Raw genomic sequence first — 13,719 nt, 5'->3', positions numbered from 1 at the left:
ACAGTTTTGACAAGACTATTTCATCAGATCTATTAATGACTTGGCTGTTAATGGCTACTACTCCTTGTTCTGGGCTCAGTAGGAGATCTATCATTCAGCACAGCTGGAAAGTAAAATAAGAGGACATTGCAAATCAGAGAGGCAAGGTAGGTCTTGCTTTCAAAAACAGGCAAATTATTTACTTCATCATTTTGTGTTCCAAGTCCAAAAGGGCTTTGAACTATAAGCAGAGGTGAGATCCTGCTATTACGAGTAACAGAGCTTCACACAATGGGCACTGTCATCTTACATCCTTGCCCCTCATGGCAGAAGAAATCATCTATCACAAGACTAGCAATATCTTGCAGCTATGAAAAGCAGGCATTCTCCTGCTACCTTCTGCCATTTGGAATGCATTTAAGAGTAATGTATCCTGTTGAGTTCCCACAGGCATTCGTAACTTGAGTCCTTACTTACAAGAAGTGCTGGCATCCATCACTTAAAAAATTAATATAACTCACAAGTATACACTACTAAACTTCAAGCACTGCTTAAACCATAACAATTAAGGACTGTGTATACAGCTCAGCTGGACTAAGAGAAAGGAAACCATTTTATTCTTTTCAATGTTCCAGTCCTGGCAATCAAATACAGTTTGAGTTTCTGGAGTTTCATTTAAGTTAGCAGAGTTCTGGCAGTTCATACAGGCCAAAGACTCCATCTCTGATCACTACAAATAATCTTTTCCTAGAATCTATACATGTACATATTTATAATCATTCTGTTTCTTTCTTTGCTCTGCTCTGAAGTAGGGAAACTTGGATATGGAAAATTTGAATCTATTAAGCTTTCTGGATATGAATGTATTTTAGCACTCTAAATTTTACATGCAGGGAAAAGCCTTCGAATACAATAAATTTGATTTCGTTTTCTTTACCTATTATTGCTTTATCCCAATGCTTTAGGTAAAACCAGTTCTAATTAGGAATGCTAAGTTGACATTCTGTAGGAGGTAGGGACAGAGGGAGAGATACATTTTCAGAACTGAATTTGGAACTCTTGAGCAGAAACCTGCTATTGCTAATTGCAACTGGTACTGGCTGGTTGCAATATTTTTATAATACCCAGACTAATCAAAAGCTGCATGTTCTCAATCCTCCAGCGACAAAGATACAGGAAACTGAATCACCTGCCACGAGGCTGAAAACATGTTGTGCTTCTGCACCTGGACTATTTAGTCTGGAAACATGAGCTTGGGTGTCCAGAAAGCCAATGAGAGGGAAAAGAAAGGTCCCCAAAAAGAAACAGTCATGTCAGAAAGAAGGGGGGCTGGAAAGGCAAGGGTGAAAATTCTGCATAGAGGTAAGATGCTAGAAATAGGGGAAGATCCCAGAAATCAGAGAGAGAGGGAGGCCAGAGAACCTCCATGCATTTTGATCAGTGATGGCCAAGGTTGGTAGCTGCATGTGGTGGTACAGCACGAACAAACAAGACTTTGTGCCCAGCCTTCCTTGGCCAGCAGCTACCTCCTTACGGAGGGGGGCAGTGGGCAGCTGGCAAATGTAAGGCTGGGAAGCGAGCAAATGAGCCAGCATGGGAGGCATCCAAGCAAGGATCTCATCTCCTTCCTTCTTAAAGCCCAGTATCCAGATTCACTATGGGCTGTTGTTTACACTGTCTCATCAGTGACAAGAGATTTAAGTAATAAACTAAGGAGACAATAAACCATTTGCAATCATTTGTCCAGTGCTAGCTCAGAATTTAAAGGAGTGTTAATAAAAGATTAACATTTATGAGTCAATGTGCTTGATTCATCTGTACACTCTAAACTTTTAAAGTTCAGTTCTGATGTACTTCTATATATTTGTGAATGATTCCAGTTTCAAACCTACAAACTATACAGCTCACTGTGTTTAAGTTCATTTGAAATCCCATCACACAATTGTTTCATTATGAATTTACCTATTTTTCACACAAGTGGAAAAACCAGCAATACCTTACTTCACAGCTTCAGGCCCTGTTAATCATAAAACACTGCAGAGGTATAAATTTAGCATAGGAAAAAAAAATTAAATACTCTGCAGGTTTACTGGAGCTATTGATGCAGTGTTCAAAACTGGTTCTGACTACTGGCACTAAGGAGCAGCCTAACAGGAAAAATAAAGTCTCTTGCTCCTTTTCCATGCTCTGACCAATCTAAATTAGTATCTTAAAGTAAATGTTATGAGCCCTTTACATCTTTATTTCCTCTGACATTTTTTTTATGTTCTTCAGTGTTCTTTTCCAAGGATTCTTAAAAAAAAATAATCTCAAAAAGAAGAGGTGCTCAAAAAGAATAGCAATTGCAAAACTTATTTAATTCCCACAAGTTTCTTTCATAAAAGGTCAAGATTTTTTTTTTTTGTTATATGGTGAATAAATGCTATTGGCTAAAAGTACAATGGAATTAAAAATACAATCTTATATTAAATTCAGTAAGGAATGAAGGAACCACCTCTGCATACATTAAATTATTTTTAACAAACTATATTGTTAACTATCTGCAAAAGTTTAGATATCTTTTAGAATTACCCTAAGAATTCATAAATATATAGCATTACAGAATAAATACAGCTGGGTTGTTTTGGGGTTTTTTTGCATCGTTTTATCAGATGTCCACAGGCCCGGAGGGGATGCACGCAGCAGTACTGAGGGAACTAGCTGATGTCCTTGCAAGGCCACTCTCAACAATCTTTGAATGATCATGGTGATTGGGAGAAATGCCCAAATTCTGGAGGAATGCAAATGTCATTTCTACCTTCAAGAAGGGCGAGAAAGAGGACCCAAGGGAACTACATGCCAGACAGCCTCACCTGAAGCCTCTGAAAAATGATGAAACAACAAATCCTAGAAATATATGACCAGTTCTGGAATACGCTGTAGTGTCTGATTAATAATGCTTTCTTAAGGTCTCAGATCTTTGATGAGACCACCAGAGATATGTAACAGAAGCATGACTGTATACAACCATTCAGTTTTCTCAGGCCCACTTGAATCTTTCTAGGATAACACTAGAAAAGGGAGAAGGGAAATTAAAAATGCTAAAGAAATGCGCAAGGTGACATAACCTTGAAGAAATAAATTAATTATAGTTCTGAATTGTGGTTGACTTTTAAAAATTGTTTACAAAAATTCAACAATGACTCATCATAGAAACATCTCCAGTGCCTGGCCAGGTAGATCAGAAGGTCAAAATTATATAAGTAAAATGTTTAGTTGCTCACTAAAGAAGTGTTCTACTCACAACATGTTTACCCAGTATTTCCCCCCCACACATAAATAACTAAAAATTAACACTAGGAAATGGTGATACTAATATTCCCCACATGACGTTCTGTGTTCAGTTGCTGTGAACAGCTGTGACAGATGAGGAAAACCACTAGAGGCATGGAAGAGACTTAGATATGAGGAGAGATTAAAAGATTGGAATGGTTTTGTTTGGAGAGGAAATGAGTTAGAGTTTACTGGACTCAAGAAGAGGAGGAAGCAAAAAAACCAGGAAACAAACATAATTGCTGCAGAATAACCTTCTGCACTACCAAACTACAGTGATAGAAGTCTTCATGTCCTAAAAAGCAGGAAAGCTCTCCAAACTACTTTTTGGCAACAAGTCACATCTTAACTATGTTAACAGAAACATTCTTGGGGCCTCTTTAAAAGCCAGATTCCAGCTGGAATGACAATGTCTCCAGGTCTGAGTCACACTACCATCAAGATATAAAAACTAGCAGACTGCAACCTGTGGCAGTTCCTGTGTATTTTCCTCCTTAGTTGCCATTTCAAATTGTTATATTCCCCAAGGGAAGTAGGTTTGCTTGTTTGTGCTCAGACCTCTTTTAGCTACAAACCTCAAGCACTTCCTGAAAGAAGATGTGTATCTTACCACAAAGGACTGCAAACATAATTTATTGGAAATTACCATGAGACTGTGTATTTCTATTTGCTCTTTCAAAATCAAAGTCAGCAGTCAGCCAATGGAAGTAAATCCAATGAGTTAGTTCAACAGTGATATTGAAAGATATATTTTTTACATAAGCCATATTTAACTTGAAGCCTACTGCAGCACTGAGTTATTCAGACCATAACTTCAGAAAGACTTGAAAAAGTACAGAAATTCTCCAAACACTAGGTTTTTTCCTGACATACATCTGAGCAGTGTAGAATACACTGTTGACCATGTATATAAGTTGTCTGATGGGCAAGTTATTCCAAGTAGGTTACCCTTTATTTTTCAATGTTCTGCATCATTTATAGCTACTCTCTATTCAAGACCACTACTATCATTTAACAAACACACTGATACAAATGTTTCATCAAGCATGTACTGGTCAAAGAAACTATTAAATAAATCTATTAAACAAAACCCTGTATGACAAATCAAAGATTTTTCTGCTTAGCTGAAGCAAGGCTTGCTCCCCATTAAATTTGTAGCTAGTGAGAATGAACTGGGGAGGCAATTATTTGATGAAAGTGGATGGCGTCTGGTGAGGAAAAGAGAATTCTTTGAGTGGTGGCAGTTTTATAATTAAAAACTGTGTTAGTAGCAAAAACAACTGACAGAACATGAAGAACTGTGAAAAGGAGAAAAAAATTTAATTGAAGTTTTCTTACTCAAATATTCAAAAAAAATTTCATAAAGAGATGATTTTTTTTTTTTCCTAATATACAACTTCAAGTGAAACTATAGCAGTGGTCTCCAAAGTGAGGTGCACATACCCCTGGGTATACAAAAGACAATCCATTAGGGTGCAGAAAGAAAACATTAGAACTTCAGCTACATATATAAATTATAAAGAAATAAATACACATATATTGAGGGTGTATGCGTGAAGATTTTTAGTAATGAGGTGCACAATAAAAAAATTTGGACTTTGCCACTATATCTTTAAGAAAAGCTCAAGTGCTATTAAAGACACATCCTGTGAAATAATTTATAGCTATACCCAAGTTTCACACACCATAGATGTAAAAGAAAGACTACGAAGTAAATAAATTTGTAAAGCAGTAAACAGTTGATGAAAATATGTTTTTGTCTTATCTTCCACTTTTTTCCATAAATGCATTTTTAATTATAAGCCTTCCATTTGATTCCCGAATGCTAATCAGATGACAGCATTGCATTGTAAGTCTAAATGAACACACAAATATCCATTAAAATATTGGACAACATACTGCAGACTCCAAGTTTCATTCATCACTTCAAGTCTTTTGAGAAAGGATCATCTGACATGGGGGCTGCTGAAGTATAATACTTGAATACCATATTGAGTTACTGTTACTAAGAGGATTGTGTTAAACTCAGTCAAAATGATAGTATCTAAAATCTTTTTTAAAAGGGTAAATGTGAGATGCATCATATTAAGAAAACTGAGTAAAAGTTAATACGAAAGGTAAAAATAATCGCCTCACTGAGCTAAGAATATTTTAAGGAGAACAAGGGTTTTTTTAACTCCAGAGGCTTTAAAATAAATATAATATACAAAGAAAATCAAGATTTAATTTGGTCCACTTTGGAAGCTGATAGGCATTTTTTAATGCATTAACTGCAATTAATGGAATTAATCAATTCCACCTTTCTTGGAAAGCTGGATGTACAACTTACTGGGGTGAGGCCTGTTAAAGTGGTGTGACATGAAATATGTCTCTTTTCAGTGAAATCATGTGATAAGAATACAAAAGCATAAGAATTACTGGATCAGACAAAAATCTACTAAGCCTGGAATCCTGTCTTTGAAAGAGGAGTTCTCAAAGCAACATCAGCATTCTCTGAAGCAGAGCAGGTGACAAAGGTAGAGCATACAAGGGCAGTGATACTACAAGCCATTTTCTGTTTTGTTGCTATACCTGACACTTTACTAGTCATGCTTTCCAGATCATTCATGAATGTATTTAACAGCACAGACTTAAGTACCTTGCTGGTAACCTGCTTCCACTGTGAAAACAGCATGCACTCATACTCTTTGTTTCCTAAGTCATAAACAGTTATTTACCCATTTAAGCATTTACCCTGGTCTCTCATGAAAGCATAGTTACTTTATGAGCATTTGAACTGAAAGTGTTTGTATTAAATCTGGAAAACCAAGTGAAATATCTCAAATGAACCGACAATTTCATTAAAGAGCACACAAACCGAAAATGTGCTCTCGGAAAAAATCAGACCATTAAAGATGTGTAAGGTTGGATATTTGATCTATTAGGTTGCAGTGGAACAGTGACCTCTCATATATAGTCACTGTCCAGAAAGTAACAATTAACACAGTTAGATATAGAAGAAAAGACAGTGAGGCAAACATAAACAAAGAAGGAAAGAATCTTTGAGTCCTGAGAACTTCAAACACAGTCATCTATCTGAAATTCATGACCCAAGAACGTTAGACTAATGAACCGTGAGGGACACAAAATCAAACAACTTTTACCTAATCACAAATGAGCCTTACCTCTATAGAAAGAAGAAAAATGACAGCGAGAGAAAATTGTAAGGATATAGAGGAAGAATAATTGTTAAAGATATTATCTTAGACAGAATAAAGATATTTGTATTTCTCAAGACACCAAAAAAAACAGCGTGTTACCATAGCCATGAAGGCACCAAGAGAAGGATGCTCTTCAATCACAACGAAGCAAAATCACAAACTGCGCCCAACTATGTAAGTACTATAAAATTATGTTCAGAGATATAACATCATAGGGTTTCATCTCAAGTTGAACTAACACTACAATCCAGTTATGTGTTGATACATGGCATTCACTGTAATTGTATAGCTATCCACAGCTTTTATTCAGCTCAGTATATTTTATCCTAGGCAGTATAAACTGTACTGAATCAAAATAAAAGGTCCGCATCTAACAACCAGGTGATCTACCATCTATGTGATATTATAACAGAAACAGCTTCTTAACAAAAGCAGTGGATCAATTCCTGCCCTCATCAGCTCAGCAAGGGAACATAAAATAGCTGCTATTTGACTTTCTTGCCTCAGGAATCCTGCCAAGTTGAGCACAACTGCTCACAGCAAGCAGTTGAAGTACATTCCACTAATTTGCACAAGATGCTAAGGTTTCATTGTCTGCTTTCCAGCAGCAGACAAAAACCTCTTACACCTCAATGTAACTTCGCCCAGTAAAAACAAGGTAGAATTTTTATAAACAAACCCATATTAAAACTGTAAATATACAAATTCTTTTTCTCTATATCATGAATAGACCGGGCAAATTTACACAGCAGTTTTTAATAAACTTCATGAAAAAGGTACAGAAGAGGACAAACTATGCTGGCAAAAACAAGTCTAAAGACATCTAAAGTAATTGTTTCCCTGAAGTCCTCAAAAAACAGAGCTTTAAAAAAAGAGTACAGATGTACAGCACCACAGCAATTAAGGTAAAAATGGCAAATACAGTTATTCTGAAAAAAGTCACAGATACACAGATGAAAGGTGGCAATTGCATCTACAGACAGCTTAAAATAACAACTTCGACACACCATTCATTTCAGAAAGGGGCTAACTCATCTACATTCCAGATCTCATGTAACAACTTAAAGTAAAAACTTGTTAACTATTTAACTTCTCTGCAAAGAAAGGGTACAAAGGACAGTACCTATCATTAATATCAATTGATTGGCATCAACAAATTGCAGTTGAAATAAATTATTTTTACAAGCTAGTCAAAAAAACACTGAAGGTCTTCAAAAACCTAGGAGTTAACTTCAAGAGAGTTTATCACAGCAAAAATAATCCATTCTGTTCAAATTTATTGTGATTTTTTGCATCCTTTCATGAGTGGAACATGAAAGTAAGCTTTCAGAGGTCCAGTTGAAGACTTCAGCAAATACTACTTGATCACATCAAGACTGAAGAACATTTTTCAGCTTAAACTCACTTCACATAAATATGCTTCCTTTTCTTGAGCAAACAGTAACACTACATTTTAGAGAGAGATCTAAGAAGACGTAACTTCTGGTTTCTTTTCCTTTCAGTGTTTATATATGACTAACTACTCATCTACAGCCATCTTGGACTGAAACTTTGCAACTTCTGTACCTTGCTTCCTGATTTTGGGCTGCCTACTAATTTTTGATAGTATTCTAATAAAAGGAACCCTTCATACAAATATACTTTGAAAAAAAAAAAAAAAAATCCTTTCTCTGAAGATTCAGATCCTTTCAGTCTGAAATGCAATAGAACTATGTAGATGTTGGATTCAGTGAACACATTAGTGAAGACTTCCACAGAAGTAGTAAAACGTTTTCCTCTTTTGTGTATCTGAAGATGAACTTTCCAACATTTTGAAGAAAAAATGAAATAGAAAATGCACAGCTAAGAAAACAGAAACATGGTGAGTTATGTGTTACTGCCAGAAGAGTATTAGTGATACTGTTCAATGAATGCCCAGCAGCACAGCCTAATAAACCAAATGTGTTCACCGTACAAATATTTTGTTCTAATACATTTCTCAAGTGTTCCCACATTTCTATACAAACTCTATCAGAATCCCATAAATAGTGTTCAAACAGATATTTAAAAAAAACCATAAAATAAATGGAAGAAAATACTGTAACTAAAATAAACCCATATTTATTAGGCTACTACGATCATAATAAAAGTTCCTTTTCCTCTTTTAATGTGCAGCTGACCAAATCTGTAACTCAACATACTCTATTGCTTCCACTCTTACAATAATGCTTGACCTTTCAATTCCAAAATGCCAGAATCTATACTGGCACTGAAACCACAGTTCATCTGGCTGACTGCAACAGCCTGTGCTTATCTCCTCTGGATGAGTCAGCAGACACACAACATTTGTTCAGCACACTACATGATTGTCGCGGTCCATTAAAATACTACTGCATATTGCACCAATGCAAAACGCAAGTAATAATGTTGAGTAGGAATAAAAAGCACAGTAGGTGCTGCAATATGAGCTGCGTAAATTTCTTGTGTTTCACCAGAAATCTTTAGCTCTAACACAAACTGTTTCAGTTATATTGCATGACATCTGCAGGTACAACTTCCTTCCCTAAAACAGACTAAGGTGCTTCAGCTACCGTGAGCAAAACCTCTCACCTGTAAGTTTTTCTGTAGAAAGTTTTCAGCTCTTTCAAGAACTTGTAATATAAGCTCTAAGCCAGAAAACTATCACATTTACTAATCCTTAAACTGCCAAGAACAGAAGTGTGGCAAAAAAAAAAATCATCACAGGTGGTCCAGCCTTTTTAATAAAGTTTTAACTACAATGAAAAATAGAAAATGCATACTACTAGGATATGAACTGATTGTATAACCCTGAATACGAGGACTGACAATTCATCTTTCGCTACTCTGACCAATACTGACCTGAGCAATAAAAAATGAATGCAGTCGATCAGTACAGCTTTTGACATCAGATATCAGGGCCTCAGGGGATGCAGACCCAAAGCACAAGGAGTTTTCAGCAGCAAAGCCATAGCAGTAGCAGTGTGTTCCACTGCCCCTTTTGGACATTACAGTCAAAAACAATTACCATAACATACCTTGAATTCACAGAACTTTAGAATGTATATCCTGTTTAGATCTCTATAATGAAGGCTAGAAATAAAACACTTCAATCAGTTCAACATATGCATCTGAACACATACTGCATTTCATTTGTCCTTCCACCACTCAAGCACTCAATATCATACACTGTAGTGCTAAAGGCAAATCTCTTCTGTTTTCAGAAAGTTTTTTTAATCCCTTCAAAATAAATTTTCAATGCATATTATTAAACATCCCAAAAAAGACTTCTTATGGCCCTGTATTTAGGCAGACTTTGTCCTTTAATTAAAAAGAAAAGATAACCCATCTACAGCTACTTTGATATGCACTATTGCAAAAATCCGTAATAACTTTAAACTGTGTCTGAATATTTTTCAATTAAAAACTGCCTGCATTAGTTTGAATAATTCCCTAAACATTACAGACTATTTGTACAGTTCTTTCTCTTCTTCAGTGTTGCAGAACTGGGAATACTTTCCCCCCTTTACATCACACAGGAATTGTCTGCGAAAATTAATTGCTGCATTTAGTTTAAGCTCATTTGGGGGAGGACACTAATGCTTTCAAGTGTTTATTACAGAAACGTGTTTAGTTTCTTGTATTATTTGAGACATCTAACTGAAGGTTTTCATTTGTAAAAGTGCCATGAGTCAGGCAATGACATATTAGAAGTTTTATGTGCTGTCCTTTGCTCCTAGAGATTTAAACAGCTACTTCCCTAATTTTGGCAACTAGAAGGCATCTGATCTACACTCCAAAAGCATATAAACAATATATCAAATAAAGCACTGAAGTCCTTGTTAACTTTTTTCACTGCATCCCAGTTACTGAAGTGGAGTGATTATTTTCTGTGGGAAATATTAAGTTCAGATTACTAGTATCTTTTTTAAAGTGAAAAACTTATTTCCTGACATGGAAAAGATGAATGATGACTTACAGGAATGACATGCATTATTCCTTATTTCACTTTTTCCTATTCTAATCAAAGAATATGGAATAGGCTACCATACAAGAAAACTGTGTTCAAAAGCTCACTGACTCTTCCACTCTTTTCAGCATCCATTAGGACTTGGCCTTTCTCTTCATTAATCCTACACTCTTCTACAGTTGCAATTTTTACTTTCATATGGCATATATGTCTTCGTATTTTTAAGCGATTTTCCAGATGCTCTGTGTGTTCCAACTCCAAAAATACAGCCCTTCCTTCATCCATCTTCCAAGTTTTACTTGTCAAATAACACCTTTACATCTTTACTACTCCACACCCATGTAAACTTTGCACCATTCCTAGTCACATAACTCGTATCTTCTTACATCTAAGCTTTTGACAACTCCTGTTGACACCTAATGACATCCTCAGACTTCCTCTACATTTGAGTCACCTAATTGTGTTCTCCCATTCTTATAATTAAAAAAAGTAAATCATGTAAAGAGTCAGAGCAGTCTTGGCAAGCATAATTCTGCAGGACTTTGAAAAAGCAATTACTCTATTTCCAGTGGACATTTTCATGGCACTCTACATAAAGCAAAAGGCTTATTAACATTGACCTGTTGCTTAACTAGTAATATGGATGAAAGAGGTTGTTACAAAATATACAGGGCAACAGAAAAAGTAAGTAAAAGGCATAATATGCCTATATACATCTGAGAAAGGAATCAAGAAAAAGGAAATTTTCCTTGTATGGACTCTCACCTGTGCTGGGTCAAAATCTAGCTGGGAGAATACTACCCTGGGTATTTTCATTCACAAAAGAATGACGGTAATTTTCATTGGTTTTTTTGTTACCTGATAAGACAACTTCAACTAGGTCTCCCTCTTGGATATCTGCAGCTGATTTCACCAACTGGAGAATGTTTTCAGAGGTAGGGTCATGGCGGAAGAGCAAGATTTTGTCGTACATTCCATAGAAACCACATTCGGGAAACTGCAAATACAAACCCATGAGAATTTACTATGCTATAAAACACATAACTGTAAAATACAGAACTGTAAAACACAATTAATGTATAATGAAATTTTGAGGGCAGGCTGGACCACTTCTCAGACTGGTACCAAATAGGATATATCTTTTTACACCTATGAAAATATTTATCACTGTATTCTGAAAATGTTTTTTCCCCCAAGCAAGTAAGCTCATTTGCCTTTTTCTTCCTGTGAACAATGCAGTGTCCACTAGGAAATGAGACAGAAGTAAATGTGTCCCTCAGCCACTGCTGGTAACTTTTTCTCACACAAGTTCCTGAGTAAAATCATTTAATTAGACCTGGAGCAGGTGTTTGGACCAGATGTCCTTTGGAGTGCCCTTCTAGTCTATATTATATTATTCCATGATTCTATCATCTCTCCCCAGATGTCTGCCCAAAAGACGCTTTGAGGCCAAAAGAAATATATTTCAGGTCTGCCTAAGATGCAATGCCTAAATGATAACTCAATATGAAATATCTATTTTTTGAGACTGAAGATACCAGGCACATAAAACAATGCTTCAAAACAATGTTTGAAAACTTAATCATAATCATTTGTTTCAATGCAGAGAAATTGGAGCTTCAAAATCAGATTAAATCCTGTTTAAACTAAAGGTTTTTTAAAACTCTGAGGTTATAAAATGGAGATTATTATCTAGATAACTTCTTTTCCTTCTTTTTTTTTTTGTTTTCTGCAGCACAAAAATTAGCACTTTTTTTCATGCTCTCAGCCCAAAGAACTAAGATGTTGTTCTGAAAACCCAACCAAGAAACCCTTTCTCTGTTACAAAAGAATCCACTCAACTTTACATCAATGCACTACTCCGTGTTTTAGCAACATGCAATGAAAAAAACACAGTGACAAGTAGAGCTGGAGAAATAAACTGGTATGTTTTGAGGTTATACACACACACAGTGGCATTCCTAAGAATGTTTTTTTATAGAGGCAGTGAAACATTATTCTTCAAAATGGGAACTACTGATCCTTTTCAAAAACTGCAAGGTTTTTCTCATTTCACTGGATTTCAGAAATACCACAGGCATTTCCCTCTAAATTCATTATGATTTAAATTGTTTGCTCTCTTTATATTCCCATTCCATTTGCTCTTTTCAAATAGTTCTACTTTTTCTACCTAAAAAAAGTTATTTGCAATATTACACATACTACGTATGTATGTAAAAATATGTGTATTGTGAGGTATAATTTAGTACATTATGCAGAAAAAAGTAAATTCAATTGCAGCATTTTTTGATAATTTATATACAAGAAATATCTTCTGTTTGAATTAGTTTTCCCCAGATACACTACTCGCACGTCAAAACAGTCATTTTGATGGGGCGATTCTTCAAACATTTTACAAGGACCAACTGTTGCAACAGTGACAAAAATTCACTCAGCAAAGCTTATCCCTGCCTACAATAATGCTGATACACACAGACCAAAGTAAACAAAAAGCAGCCACGATGCTTGGTACTACACCACCATGAAGAGCATTCAGTTTTGCTAAACACGAGAGAAAATAGGGAAACCATGGTATTGGAGCTAAATTCCCCAATACTAATAAAAGGCCTAATAATAATATATTAATAAGGCCTAATAAAATACTAATGATAGCTGCTTAAAGTGCAGTTAAATGGTCATTATAATTGCCATAATGAGGAAATGCAGCACATCTGTAAGAATCAGGAGTGGAAGACTTCTTACATGGGGTTCAGACACAGGATGTATTTCTGGCTGCTTAACAAGTCATCAGTAGTCATTAAGACATCGCAGCTGTCCATAAACACCTTGTTTGCCTACTCCAAGTGAGAAGTAGAATGAATCACTTTAATGGCCTTTCAGTGTGGTTCAGTCAAAGGTGCATTAGTTTATAAGTGAAACCAGATAAATGACCTTTACAGCATAATAACTTGCTTAACTGCCACACTTTAGCTGTGTATTTCAAATGTGTCCTGCCTCCCCCTACTTAGAAATAAAAATATCAGTTTTCTAACATGATCACTTACCAGCAATTCTAGGTTCCAGATTTAAAATTTAGCAAAATTTCTAAATCAACACAAGTCTATCCCCAGTCTTGATGTTATTTGTTACCCTCCTGTTTTGGTTTAAGAAAATTTAAAGGGAAACACTCTAAAATGAGTTCTCCCCCCTTGTTTTAACTAATCCCTTTCCACCAATAAGGAGAAACAAAATACAAGTAGATATAAGTGAAAAAATAAATCT

General features: G+C 35.6%; 1 protein-coding gene across 2 annotated transcripts in view; it reads right to left on the bottom strand.

Moving 5' to 3' along the window:
* The window catches only part of PRKD1 (protein kinase D1), a 119,980-nt gene that overhangs the window by 46,098 nt on the left and 60,163 nt on the right, over positions 1-13,719 (bottom strand). For both annotated transcript variants that reach the window (XM_039552480.1, XM_039552481.1), the window contains exon 2: positions 11,317-11,455. In XM_039552480.1, the coding sequence (XP_039408414.1) occupies positions 11,317-11,455 (139 nt within the window). The remainder of the gene's footprint in view (positions 1-11,316; positions 11,456-13,719) is intronic.

The sequence above is a fragment of the Corvus cornix genome, chromosome 5 (genome assembly GCF_000738735.6).
Source record: "Corvus cornix cornix isolate S_Up_H32 chromosome 5, ASM73873v5, whole genome shotgun sequence".
NCBI lineage: Eukaryota > Metazoa > Chordata > Aves > Passeriformes > Corvidae > Corvus > Corvus cornix.
Note: the sequence above shows the minus strand (reverse complement) of the source record. Positions and strands in the feature narration are given on the sequence as shown.